The sequence below is a fragment of the Lonchura striata genome, chromosome 2 (genome assembly GCF_046129695.1).
Source record: "Lonchura striata isolate bLonStr1 chromosome 2, bLonStr1.mat, whole genome shotgun sequence".
Lineage (NCBI taxonomy): Eukaryota > Metazoa > Chordata > Aves > Passeriformes > Estrildidae > Lonchura > Lonchura striata.
In genome coordinates this window covers 100,761,953-100,775,250 of record NC_134604.1, presented here as the reverse complement: position 1 = coordinate 100,775,250, position 13,298 = coordinate 100,761,953, and the positions used below count along the sequence as shown (strand labels likewise).

The following is a 13,298-nucleotide window of genomic DNA, read 5'->3' as shown; positions in this document are numbered from 1 at the left end:
CAGTATCACAGTATCAAAGTTCATTTTGTCTTATGCAACAAAATTCCAGCCACATACTTGTCTTTCCCATTGCACCATTCTTCTTCAGACATTACTGAGACACTGTCACTTATATATTGCTAGACAAAAGAAATCGCTGTTCATCGTGTTTAAATATACAGTTATACAGCCTGTCCATGCATTTATACATTTTATATACTTACAGCCACATTTAGCACAAGAACTATTTTAAGTAAGAATAAATAATTAATTTGATTTATAAAAAATATGCTTTGACAATGCTATAAAATAGCAAACCATTACTTCTCCATATACTCTTCCTCTCCCTTCCCTAACTTCTGTTGAAAATCAAAATACACAATTCACCATTTTGTGCTATTTAAAGTTAGTGAAGAAAAGTAACAATTTCTTCTGCTTTTGCTAAAATAAGTCACTTGGGCTCCACTGCAGCAAATATAGTAAGCAGTGACACAACAACACATTTAGGAACAATGTTTTAAAAATAGGGCAAGCATGCAAAAAAAAAGGCAAGTCACTTGCAAACCCTTACACAGATGAGAACTGCTGCCAGCCTATTTAAAATTTACCATTACAAACTCTACATTAGATAGTCAGAACCTTAACGAGTCATGATGAAAAAGGAGTCCAAGAAATCTTAAAACTTTTGATCTCAGGAAGGGCTTAAAAACTATGCCTCCAACACCCTTGTCTTCCTAAGGGGTCTTATCCTGTATTGTTATATATTTTTATTTACGTACAAGTCACTGCTAATTTCAGATTAAAAAAAAAACAAACAGGAAAGTGAAAGGTGAGAAAAATTTAGATGCCCTCAGAGGGGAGATTTAAGCATGAAGACTCATGGCTACATGCTTGCTAGCATGAAAATCTTTCAGAACTGTAAAATGTACACAGCCATGGTTGCAGTGAAAAGGGCTATCCCTGAAGACATCCTGCCTAGTTTCAGGGTCAGGTCTACAGCCCAGCCCAGGGCAGGGGCACAAGAACCTCCTCCACATGCACTACACACAGCTGCCCTTTGGAGTGCTCCTCAGGAAACTGGAATGGTCTTAATCTTAAAGGCCAGGAAGAACCAGCAGATCCTCCATTAGGTCTGGCACTTGGTACAGCATGGGTCATAAAATATTAACTGCTCACTGCCATTGAGAATACATTTGGCTGAAGTATCCCCAGTGGAATTAAAATAGGAGTGATTCCTTTTCTGGAAAATAGGAAAAATTGCTTTCTGGAAAATAGTCATTGTTCTGCACCTCTAAGATCTTATTACCTTAGAAATTTGAGCAGTTAAATAATTAATTTTGGAAGATGTTGACAGCTGGACTGGATGCTGCTGTCCCTGGTCACTTTGCATAGCTGCTGAGTCCATGAGAAATTTCACAGAAATTATATTTGCAACCAAATTCAGAAGGAAAAAAACCCCAACACCCAAAATACTCCTGCACAGCACTGACAGATATGGGATAGAGTGCCAGAAAAGAGCAGAGCACTCAACAGGTACATGGTCAGCCAGACCTGACAGACACCCCCTGCCCAGCTCTCTAGAGCACAGGCTCTCTGCCACATGCCTTCTTCACTGGGGCAGAACATGCATTGTACCAGAAAGCAACTGCACTAGTGTGCTTCTTTCAGAATTAATCCCACCTCAGAACAAGCTGCACTTTACCTACACAGCAGGGGAATGCCTGTGACTCAGTACTGGTACAGTTTTCAGGTGGAGGCCACTTTATAGTGTCAAACACATTCTTATCACAGCTGTACTGAAATTCAACATGTTGAATAGCTCTTTTGTCACTTATTTGTAAATAAGGACAAAAGGTGAAGGACTAGCATGCTTCAATCTTCACTCACTACAAACACAATAATGTAAAGCAGGAGGGATAATGGTATACACCAATGCCTCCTATTGCCACCAACTTGGTCACCACATGCTGCAATTGTGAGAGCACAGGTGCTTTGTATTAAGAGGAACCTGTAAGCCATAGTTAAACTGGTTTCTGCCCCTTAGCATCTTATTAAAATCTGAATGTTTTCCCACCTACTCTAATGGCACCAAAATGAGAGACAGAATAACCTATGCAGTGCCTAGTTTTTGTTTGAATTGCTGAAGTTACACTCTGGGACTGCTTCTATACTCTCATCCTATTATTATTTCTGTTACAAAACCACAGATGATATTATCCGTTTCTGCAAAGTATGGTTCACTTCAAATTTGAAAATTAGTATGTGTCTACTGAAATAGGGAGCAGGCTTTTCTTGCCCTCTAATGAACCAAAACCATCATGCAGTCTTGACAATCCTTGCAGGCTCTCTGCCACTGGGGTATATTGCAAACCCTTGTCAGAGCTTAGGTATTGGCATTTGTGAGCAGTCAGACACAAATCTAATTTAACAGAAAGTGAATAGGAAGACAGGATTGAACAGTCAAAATATATTGATCAAATAATTTCTCAAAACATGAGTCTAATTGAATTTTAAAATCATTAGGCTGATTGTCACTGCAATTTAGAATTTGGATGCTTCTCATAAGGGAAAAAAAAAGAAAATATATTTGAATACAATGTGCATTGCCATTTTTATCCTACCTCCATGCTGCTGTTCCAGCCCACTTCTTGCTTTACCATATCCATAACTTAGGGGTATTCTCTGGTAAGTAGATGGAGAAGCAGGAGGTGAGCAAATTGGAGACATCGGAGGAGACTTGGGCTCCTATTTCAAAAGCACACCAACACAAAACACAAGTCTGAGACAAAAATTTTAAGAAACAACCAAGTAATATTGCAACGTGGTAAAAGTGCATACAATATGATGGACAAACAAGAAAAAAAAAGTGCAGCATCCTCAAGCCCTTTACTTCGAAGAAAAGGCTTAAAATGGACAAGACAGGCTATGGTACTGAGACTTTGAGGGATAAAGCATGGCAGTGCTATAACAAAGCTTTACAATGGTCAGCTCAATGTATTTTACTTCCAAAGATGCCTGAAGAAGTATATGTAGAAGGCTCAATGTGAGTGGATAGCTTTGAATTTACACAGTATGAGTGCATTCTTTGTGGGATATAATTTTTCACATTAAAAAAAAAGTACAAAAAAATAAAATACATTTCTAGATCAGTATTTTAAACACTGTGGCTTTGTAAGTATCACTGGGTAATTATCCTAAAGCTTCCTCTTTCCTTTGATTTACTGAGATTGCTTGAGAAAAGGATGTAAGCCTGAAAGGTTTTATTGAATAAAGAGGAAAATTAACACAACACAGATAATCCAGATGGAGCCAGGGGTTTGAGGGCAGTGCTCTGCTTGGGTGTCAGTACACAGAGAACAGGCAAACATGTTCCTTTTTCCTGATCCTGTTATTCCACCTGTGTATCTTGTCATCAGCTCACTCCTGCTGGTTGACCTCAGGCTGGGAACGCCGTTACTGACGGCAGCACACCCCGTGATATACATGAGCATATGTTTTGGGAAGATAAAAGTGCTTCCACCAGGCACTTACAACATGACCTGATACAGTACCAGAGGAGAAGGTGTTAAGCCTGGGGAAAATTATGCAAATCAGCATTTAGGAAAATTATGCAGCACTGTGAAGCTCCTTGTATCTGAACAAGTGCTCTCTACTCTCCTAAATACAGGTAATATGAATGTCCCTTGGATGCTTCATTAAACTGGCATCTCAGAACAACAGATGCTGGGACAATGTTTTACTCAGGAAAAAAGTAAAGCAGACATCTTCTGGACCATTCCTTGGGGAGATAAAAAAATGAAAGAAAACTTGGGGTCCTTACCCCACCCAACAATAGTGGCTCATCACTGAATACCTCATTTCCAATTGATTTATTTCTGGAGTAAGGACCATTAGTCCATTACCATAATGGCCATGGGAAATCACTCACTTTCCTGCTCTCTTTCACAGACAGATTTCTATTTGCTGCTTCTCATACTTCCTCTCCAAGAAACAGTGTTGGATTAAGTAGGAGGAAAACACTGAAAGAACTTACACAGAGTATTAAAGAGCTGACAGCTTTATACAAGCTCATATAGAAAATTTTCTTCAGGGAAGCAACTGGAATGCATCAAAACTAGAACACAGGCACGATGGGGATCATGTGCACATCAGGAGTTCATCTCCTGTATAGTATTGGAAAATTGAGTAAGCCCCTGTGAGTGTAATCATTTACAGGGCTGGACCCAAAAAGAGGATCCATAATGACATGTTGGCCTGAAGGAGATACGGCTGTTACCTGTTTGTCCGCTTCATCTGTTCTTTTGTAGGAATTTTTTTCCAAAGTTGCATGTGGACCCTGAAATTTAACTCCATGGAATTCTGCTGGAGTCCCGTAACGTACTTCAGTGTCATTTTTCAGTGCCATAAATCGTGGCAGAGGCAATTCTGTATTAAGAGAGAAAAATTCAATTGAGACTACAGAACATAAGAAGCACTTTAAGCAGTATCATCTTGTAAAACGAATGAAAAGTTTATCTATAAAAGACTGCTAGTTATATTTTGTAGCAGTTTTAAGTGTGGGACGTCTTTGATTGTTTTATGTCTTAATAAAAATGTGAATGTTACACAAAGCTACATTCACTAATTTAATATATAATCTCTCCATGCAAAGAGAAAGAAATAAGCCTTGTGCATGTTATTAAAGCAAGCAGCAAACTCATTTCCTGCCTTCAAAACCTTGCCTGTAATGAAAAGAATAGTTTCCCACAGAAACTGTGGGACGGATAAATTAATCAGTCAGGATCACAGTATCCTCAATGCTGCCATCATAAAAGGAACAAATCAAAAATAGTAGGGTTCAGAGATCACACCAAGGCCTAGAAAGACAGCTGTGTCAAAAGGTCCCACATTCCATCTGCTGTGCTGAGCAAGAGACTGACACTTTTTCACTCTTTAAGACAATTCCCAATTATTTTGCAGAAACACCATTTATTTTTGTGCACAGTCACCCTAGAAGATCAATATTATTAACATTAACAGATGCTCAACACCAAGTAAGGTTATTTGTTCATCACCTCTGTAATCTTTTACACCTACAGCTACAACCATGAGAAAAATAAATCAATTGGAATTTGGTACATGTTACTCACTTCACTCTAAAGGTACTCATAATACATTTTCAAGAGAAAATGTAATTAGCACTGGAAAAAGTTTTATTGGAATTTTATTGAAACAGTAAGTAAGCAGGGTCTCAATACAAGACTGCAAGTACCTGTTTGCACTCATATTTGTGGATTATTTGCATATGCTGGACTTGTAAAACATACAGAGTAAATCTCAGTCCAGGTTTCTAATTTAGTTTGTTGAGAGTTTTTTTGTTGTTTGAGTTTTTTTTTTTTGTTTTGTTTTGTTTTTTTTTTCTTTTTAATTAACATCTTTAAAAAAGACAGCAATGAGAGAGTGCAGAAGCTGTTTGTAAGGAAAACTGACAGCCAAATCCAAGCCACTCCTCTTCACCCTTGGTTCAAACTCCTGCTCCAGCAAGGCACTGACCTGAACTGTGCCAGCTGCATCTGATCCCCGGCACTTGGCCAGGAGCTCTGCACCACAGGAGCTCAGCTCACACAGGTCATCATGTGCTTGCCATTCCAGCCTTCCCTCCCTGGGATGGGGCAGACCTGGGAACCTCCTCGTGTGCCTCGCAATGCACATGGATTTGACATTTCATTGCCCTTATCAGGGACAGCAGAGTAGAAGCTGTGCTGGGAGCAGTGACCGGATAGCAGAGTTGTAAGCAGGCGCTGCCTTTCCAGCTTTCTCTCTGATCTTGCAGCTGGTTGCTTTGCTCCTCCAGTGCGATGGTGCAAGCACAGCCTCAGGGCATGGCTTCAAGGCTCACCCAGGATACAGAAAATAAGGGTTCCAACCTGTTCCAGCTCAAGCAAAAAGCCCTGCGTTTTGAAGCCTGAGCCCTGCAGAGGCAGTGTGCATCACTGAAGCAAGAAAACTGAGCCCCTTCCAAGTTGCTATCAAGGTTTCACAGCTGAAAGGGACCTGCTTTCTCTCTTCACAGTTTGAGTTAGATAAGACTATTTCAAGAAGCTTTCTTCTCCACCAAAAATGGTAAATTTTATATTACTGTCAATTCATTGGGAAGAATAAAAGTGTTTTAAAATGTATCTAATATGCATTTTCACACCTATTCACAGTAAGCACTATGATTTTATCGCCACTACCCATTTATTTCAGCAGAATTATTTGCTAAAGCAGATGAATGTTACAACCTGCCCTGCACAGAGCGACTCCCTGACCTGCCCATGTCCCCCCACGATGTGCCTCCACCCAAAGCAGCTAACAGCTCTCACTCTGGACAGCTGAAAAGATTAGAGGCTGCAGGTGAGAGAGAAATGCATCTCGCACACTGATCATCTGTCATTCCTGCTGCTCCTTTGTAATGCCTCTTCCAGAGGGAGACGTCATCTCAGATCTCCCGTGTCGGTAATTCTCTGCAATCTTCCACCACTCACCTGGAGCATGTAACACTACCCTCCACTCTTTCTCTGCTCCTCAAAATTGTTCATAGAAATGCAAGAAGAAAGAGTTTACCACCATGGAGAATTGACAAGCATTAAAGAAAGGGAGAAACAAGTGCATAGCACTGCAAGCAAAATTTGCTACTTACCATTCTTAATGCTCTCAATCCGTACTGGGAACCCTGACTGTGCTGCCGCAATTAACTTCAAAGCAATATAAAATTGAGCAGGACCAAAATAACCCACACGCTTGGCGCCACAAACTTCTGTAATCTGAGAGAGAAGAGACACATTGTCAGTTAAATGCATTTTGCTCTTCCAGATGTCAACATCTCCATATAAACAAAGAAAAAACTTTAACAACACAAAATGCTTGTAGTATTTGAAGCTTTCTACTACACGTATTTGTTTCAACTCAGAGCATTAGTACATGAGAGACAGGTTGGTAGCTGTTAACGTTTTTCAGAAATGCTGCTGGTTAACACTGCCATCCTAAAACAAGTTATGGGTTTTCATACTATGTAAGATTTTAACAGCAGGGGAAACTAGAAGTTCTTATGTACTCTGTCCAGTAAAACATTTTGCACCAGGAAAATTATACTTAATATTAGCCCTAACAACAAGAGTTCAGATAATTACCGTAACTGGAACATAACGAAAGACCCCAGCACACCACTTGAGCAAACAATTTTTTGTGTGAAAAATTAACATGGTCTCAGCACTGAACTTTAAATTCTATGTATACTTTCATGAAGCAAAGAGCACCACACACTCACACAATGCCTAAACAGCAAGTATCAGCAAATTTTAAGCATGGCCACCAATTCTCCCATGCCTGGAGCTACCAGATGTTCACAAACAAACTTCAGACAAGCACTGGGGTTAGAACAAAACTCCATTTGCCCCAGACATAATAGGAAATCTCAAATTATTTTCCTGAAAATACACCTAGATTAGCAATGACTACTGGCTGGCAAGGTGAAGCCTCTGTGACAGTTCTCCATGAGTTAAGTGTCGCTTCTGGAAAGCCATGTCTATGGATTGGCTCCCAAGCTACAATAGCCTGACAGAAAATATTAAATTGAATATAAGCAAATAGCACAAATGAAAAGTCTATTTTTTCTGATTATTTTTATATGTATATATACACATACATACACAGCAGCAAAATGTCAGGTCAAAAAAATTACTGAAAAAATCAAATGTTTTGAAATGGTAGTTCTTATTAATCAAGACAATTGTTTTCAAGCAAACCCCTTCTTTTCTGTATGTGCCCTCTGCTTTGGCTAAACAAACTCTGGCTACTTTCTCTTCCTACAAGTTTCAGACTTGGTCACAAGATACATCAAATAGTTTTTTTCTCTTACTGCTTGATCAAAAGGGAGATTGAGTCTCTGTATAAGGACAGTTTCAATTAACCAGAAGCATTTGTCATTCTCTTTACTTTTTTCTCTATTACTGCATCCTTTTTTATTCTGCTTTTCCCTCTATCACTAGCCTTGCTTCTTTTATTTTCCAGTGGGAAAGCAAGGCAGTTGGGATGCACCTGAGATGGATGACTGGGCTCACCCTTGGTACCCTTCCTGAGCTCCACAGCAGGGTTCTCCCCTTGGAGAACCTGGCTGGATGCCCTGGCTCTGCCTGGTGCAGTGGTGTGGAGTGCAGAGGTGCAGCGTGTGGAGCACAGATGACTGGACTGGAACATGCACAGCAGCTGCACTTCAGACTGCTCCTCACGGGCAAAACCTCTGGGCACGCCAGGATCCAGCAGCTCTGGGGACAGTGCTGCTGTGGCAGGTATATGAGAAGCCATCAGCTTATCCAAGTCACCAGCCTGGCGAGAAGCAGATGGAGAAGGGGCACAACCAAGCTGAAATTCAATCTGGGTTCACAGCTCTGGTGCGTTATGGAGATGTTTGTTTAAAACATGCCAGCGCTGAAAGCTGGGCACCACCAGCAGCCAGGCCCTCCCATGGAGGCTGCAGGTGCTCAGCTCCTGCGTGATCCACGGGCAGCACCTGGCATGGCTCCTGCTGTGGGGCAGAAATGGCACACAAAGTCCCTGCCTGTGCCTACAGGATATACCTTATAGGGACTTTTCTCCTCTTGGGCTCTTTTCCTGCCCTGGCCACACTTCCTGCCCTGCCAATGCTTGCTGACATGGAGCAACAGCGTCACCATGATGTGTTTCCTCTCGCTTGCTGCTGGAAAAAGGCAATATTGAGCAGCTGGGACTTTCAGAGATGCTACTACCTACCCAAAGAGTTCATTTACCATATATTTTCTCTACTTTGAAATATTAAGGTTGCTGAATGCTGCAAATGCTCTGCTTACTCCTCATATGGAAACACAAATATGTTATAGTGAACAAGCAGACTAAACAATTTTATCAAGGACATCTCACCCCTCGAAAATACAGTGATGTTTCTCAAGCACAATCTTATAGCAAACCAACCAGAATTTGCCTCTCTGTAATTCTGCTTCTTGATGATAACAACAGAAATAAATTTCATAGACACAAGCTTCTGTTATTTGTGCAAACAGACTTTGAATTCTTTGTTAATGATCCAGAATAAAAGATGGAAGCTGACAGAGTAGTCAAATTTACTAGACAATTAATAGTGTGTATATATATAGATTAATTGCGACTATAGGCATTTACTTGCATCAGGCTCCTTGTCCAGTTAAAGGAGAGGGTCTTGGCTTCCTTCCAGACAGCATTTCACACTATCTGCATCAGAACCCTGCTTAGAGGTGCCAATAGAGCAGCCCCTCTTCTCCAGCAACCACAGAAGTTGGTAGCAGATTAGCCTTTATCCAAAAGTAAATCCTCAGAACATGTTGCCTGCTCAAATTTTCACACCAGCTTAAATTGAACACTGCATTATTTTTGTGTTTCCTGGTTTTACTTTTCACAGGGTCAGTGCACATAGCTTTTTGATGAGCAAATTACACTTAGTGATATGCAATTCTGAAATTAAGCTAGTTTGTGTGATATGCTATTAAGAATCTCCTAAGGTCTATCCAAATTAAAGGCACTGCATATGAATGTGATATGGTAATTTTTCATTTTAAATCCTTGAATCTGTTGTCAGTTTGGGCTGCATACTTTTTAACAAGCCGGCAAGAAAAGAACTGGTATTTTCTGCTTGTGCCCTGCTAAACAGACGCACATATAAATCAAAACAACTGGCATGCCTTGATACTTCAAGGGATTTTAATGCAAAACAATTGACTGTCCAATTATATTACAATTTTTCCTTTAATTCTCCAGCAGAAAACTGAAATCCTCCAGTGATAGCAAAATATTGAAGTGTAATGAAGAATGTATTGGAAATAATTCTCCATGGTGGTGGGTTACAGATGTTATTTGCCATATCTAACCTAAGGACAACAAACAGAGTTAGTCCAAAGAATCACAGAATAGCTGGAGTTGGAAGTGACCTCTGGAGATCCTCGAGTCCAATCTCCTTGCTCAGATCAGGATCACCTAGAGCTGGTTGTACAGGATTGCACACAGGAAGGTTCCAGAAATGTCCAGAGAAGGAGAATGTGCCATTCTCCCAGTAAAGAAGTCTTCCTCATTCAGAAGGCACCTCCCATGTTTTACTTTGTGCCTGCTGCCCCTTGTGCTGTTGCTAGGCTCCACCAAGAAGCCTGACTCTATTCTCTTGACACCTCCCTTCAAATACTTACATACATTGATAAAATCCCTTCTCCAACTTCCTCAAGCTAAACAGGTCTTGGTGCCTCAGTCCACTCCTAACAGATGCTCCAGTCCCCTGGTCATCTTTGGAGCAGTAATGCTTGAAGCTTAACCACTTGGACCCACCCCATACCTTCTAGACCCGTAACCCATGGGATTCCTCCAAGCAGATCCCTTTAGAGGCTGAAATCCAGGGCTGGGACCCTACTTTCTGCCCTGTTTCCTCCACACAGGTTCTTCAACTCTACCATGTCATGGTCACTGCAGCCAAGGCTGCCCCAGCAGCCCACATCCCAAACTAGTCCTTCTTTATTCATTAGCACAAGGTGTAGCACCACACCTCTCCATGCTGGCTCCTCCACTACCTGTATCAAAAGCTGATCACCAGTGCTCTGCAGGACTCTCCTGGTCTGTGTGCCCAGTAATGTCTTTCCAGAAGATAGCAGAGTGGTTGAAGAAGGTGGTGAAGGCTTGTGATGATGAGGGTACTGCCAGCTGTCTGTAGAAGACCTCATTGACTCCTCCTGATCAGTTGGCCTGCAGCAATATTCCAGTTATGGAAAATTGCCCTGTTCAATGGTTTGTGAGATAAGAACACTGCTGAGTAGACAATGAATATTCAGCAGGTTGCCTTAACACATTTGTTCTGTAGAGGAATTGCATCACATTCTCTACCAAGTGCCCATAAGAAGGGGAGAAAGAGCAAGATCTATAAACCTGCACACCTTCTGACAGGTCAGAAGTTTTGTTTTTCTAGGGTTGTAAAAATATATACTTTTTAGTAAGTATTAAAAAGCAAATCTCAAATTCATAGACATTAAAATTTGAAATGTAGGTATGAGCTCTTCCGAAGAGATACTGTTTGAAACCACTGTGCTCCACACAAACTTCTAATAGAAAAGCTCTACATCTTCAGGTACTGGAACACAGAGCAGATTTTTGTATTTTTTTATCCACTCACTGCTCTGCTCTATTGGCTGACAGCAAGTGTTATTTTTATAATTGCTCCTTGAAGACATCCCATATGAAGCAGCTTTTCCCAGCCCAATCTGACATTTTTCCAGCTCTCCCCAGTTCTCTCCAAACAAGTTTCCACTGCAGTCTCCAAGAGCACTGACCTCACAAACAGACTGGGCAGGTCTAATTTAGATTGCAAGAACTAAACTTCAGAAACTGAATATGAGCCAAGATCTGAAGCTTGTTTTTAATAAGTAGAAAAAGGAGTATGATCAGAAATAATTATACCCTATTCCTATGGCCAGGCTGAAATGGTCATCCTGGAGCCTTGAGGCAAAGGTAGATCTGGGGCTTTTGCTCTTTCATTTCGCTGCTGTGGCATCCTCTGTATCAGGCTGGCACACAGTTTTTGTTGATTCTCTGTCACTCTGCTGATACCTGCCACATAGATGGTCACAGCTTGTCATTCATGGGCAAATCCAGCTCAAAGGCTCTCACAAGTCCATGTGGGCTGAGGGATCCTGCAAGAGCACGTGTGAGCTGAATGAGTCACCTTATTTGGAGGGAAAAAGAAGGTGACCATCACTGGCTCCTATGTCAAATGAAATTTTCTCTCTACAATTTCCATCTCAGCGCAACCCCATAATGCACATCTATTTTCCTTGTCCTTGCTCAATCTATAATGAGGTAGAAATATTTTCCAGTTTATCAACTGCCTCTGAATTTTAGGGAAAGTGTTGAAAAGCTTTTGCCACTACACAGTGCACACCTCACCCAGCACTCTCCTGAGGACAACCAACTGTGATGCCACTGCTCAGTCCTCAACTACAGTGTGACCTCAGGCTCCCTTCTGGGTCAGCCAGCTGTTTATAATAGTTTCAAAGACAAATATTTGCAGCAGTGGCTTATCAACAGCTTATCTCAAAATTGTGTCATGCATCTGACCCACTTTACCCTTTCTTCTTTTTTTTTTTTTTTAATTTGTGTTTACAGACTCTTTGATCTGCTTATTACAGACAAGTTTTGCTACATTCTTAAACAGGTACTTCTCAATGGATCATTGTTCAGACATTGGTAATACTATTTCGAGCTCAGGGCTACATATCTATTTCTTCAATATTTAAAGCAGAGTAAAAAACAACACATCAAGGTTTACAGACTGGGAAGGCATTAAGAATATGCTGGGGTGTTACATTCCCAGCATATACATAGGAACAGTACACAGGAAAAGGCCTTGCCATGGATTAGGTTCATTACCTCTGCTCCATCATATCAGTGATGTTTCTGTAACTATTTATTTTCTTCTGTCATCTTGTCTTTTAAAAACAGATGTTTTATCTATTTTGGATGTTTTTAAGCACCACCTGAAATGCTTACTAAAAATCAAGCTATTTTGAACAAGCAGGGTTCAATTTTTATAACAAAATTTTAAACAGCTTAGTTTATGGCACAGAAGGCAACATATACACAGTATATTTTTAAAGTGCTAACTATAATACATTCTTATAGTTTAATCTCTGCATGATCATCACTTTACATTTAAGAACATAATTTTAAATTGCAAGGCAAGCAACAGATAAACTGCAATAGTTTCACAACTTCATATAACAAACATAGCACTAAAAGTAGCAGAGAGCAACCTCCTGAGTTAGGCAAAAACCTGCTGACAGCATCATCAGGGTTTCCCTCCTCCTGGCAAGACCCAGAACCATCCACATCTGCCTGCACTAGTGCATCACACCTTTACATATCTGGGGAGAGAGCACTTCACTCTGGGAATAGGGAAACATTTTTCCATCAGCTCCAAGCAGAACATTTTACACCGAGAACCTCATGATTCAGCGCCCACTGTCCGCAACACTACTGACAGAACTGCATGAAACAACACAAAATCAGGTTCAAACAACTCCAAGTCTGACAATGAAGCTTAACAGCAGAAACATTTTATGTACTGGAAAATATTGATTCCTTAGCAGAGGTTAAAAATAACCCCAACCTGTAACAACTGGTTTCAATCCTGCCTGTGAGCAGGACAGGAGCAGGACAGTCACACCTGGTCAGTGCAAGAGCCTGTCCAGTCCTCTGTCTTGTAACAGGGAGCTGTGCATGCCCAAGGAAACCCAAGCATGTGAATCATGCAGCAC

The 13,298-nt window shown here is 40.8% G+C and overlaps 1 protein-coding gene across 5 annotated transcripts in view; it reads right to left on the bottom strand.

Moving 5' to 3' along the window:
- The window catches only part of REPS2 (RALBP1 associated Eps domain containing 2), a 90,631-nt gene that overhangs the window by 50,285 nt on the left and 27,048 nt on the right, over window positions 1-13,298 (bottom strand). For all 5 annotated transcript variants that reach the window (XM_021532330.3, XM_021532329.3, XM_021532331.3 and 2 more), the window contains exons 2-4: window positions 6,641-6,764; window positions 4,256-4,404; window positions 2,601-2,724 (exon numbers count right to left, since the gene is read on the bottom strand). In XM_021532330.3, coding sequence (XP_021388005.1) covers window positions 2,601-2,724; window positions 4,256-4,404; window positions 6,641-6,764 — 397 coding nt within the window. The remainder of the gene's footprint in view (window positions 1-2,600; window positions 2,725-4,255; window positions 4,405-6,640; window positions 6,765-13,298) is intronic.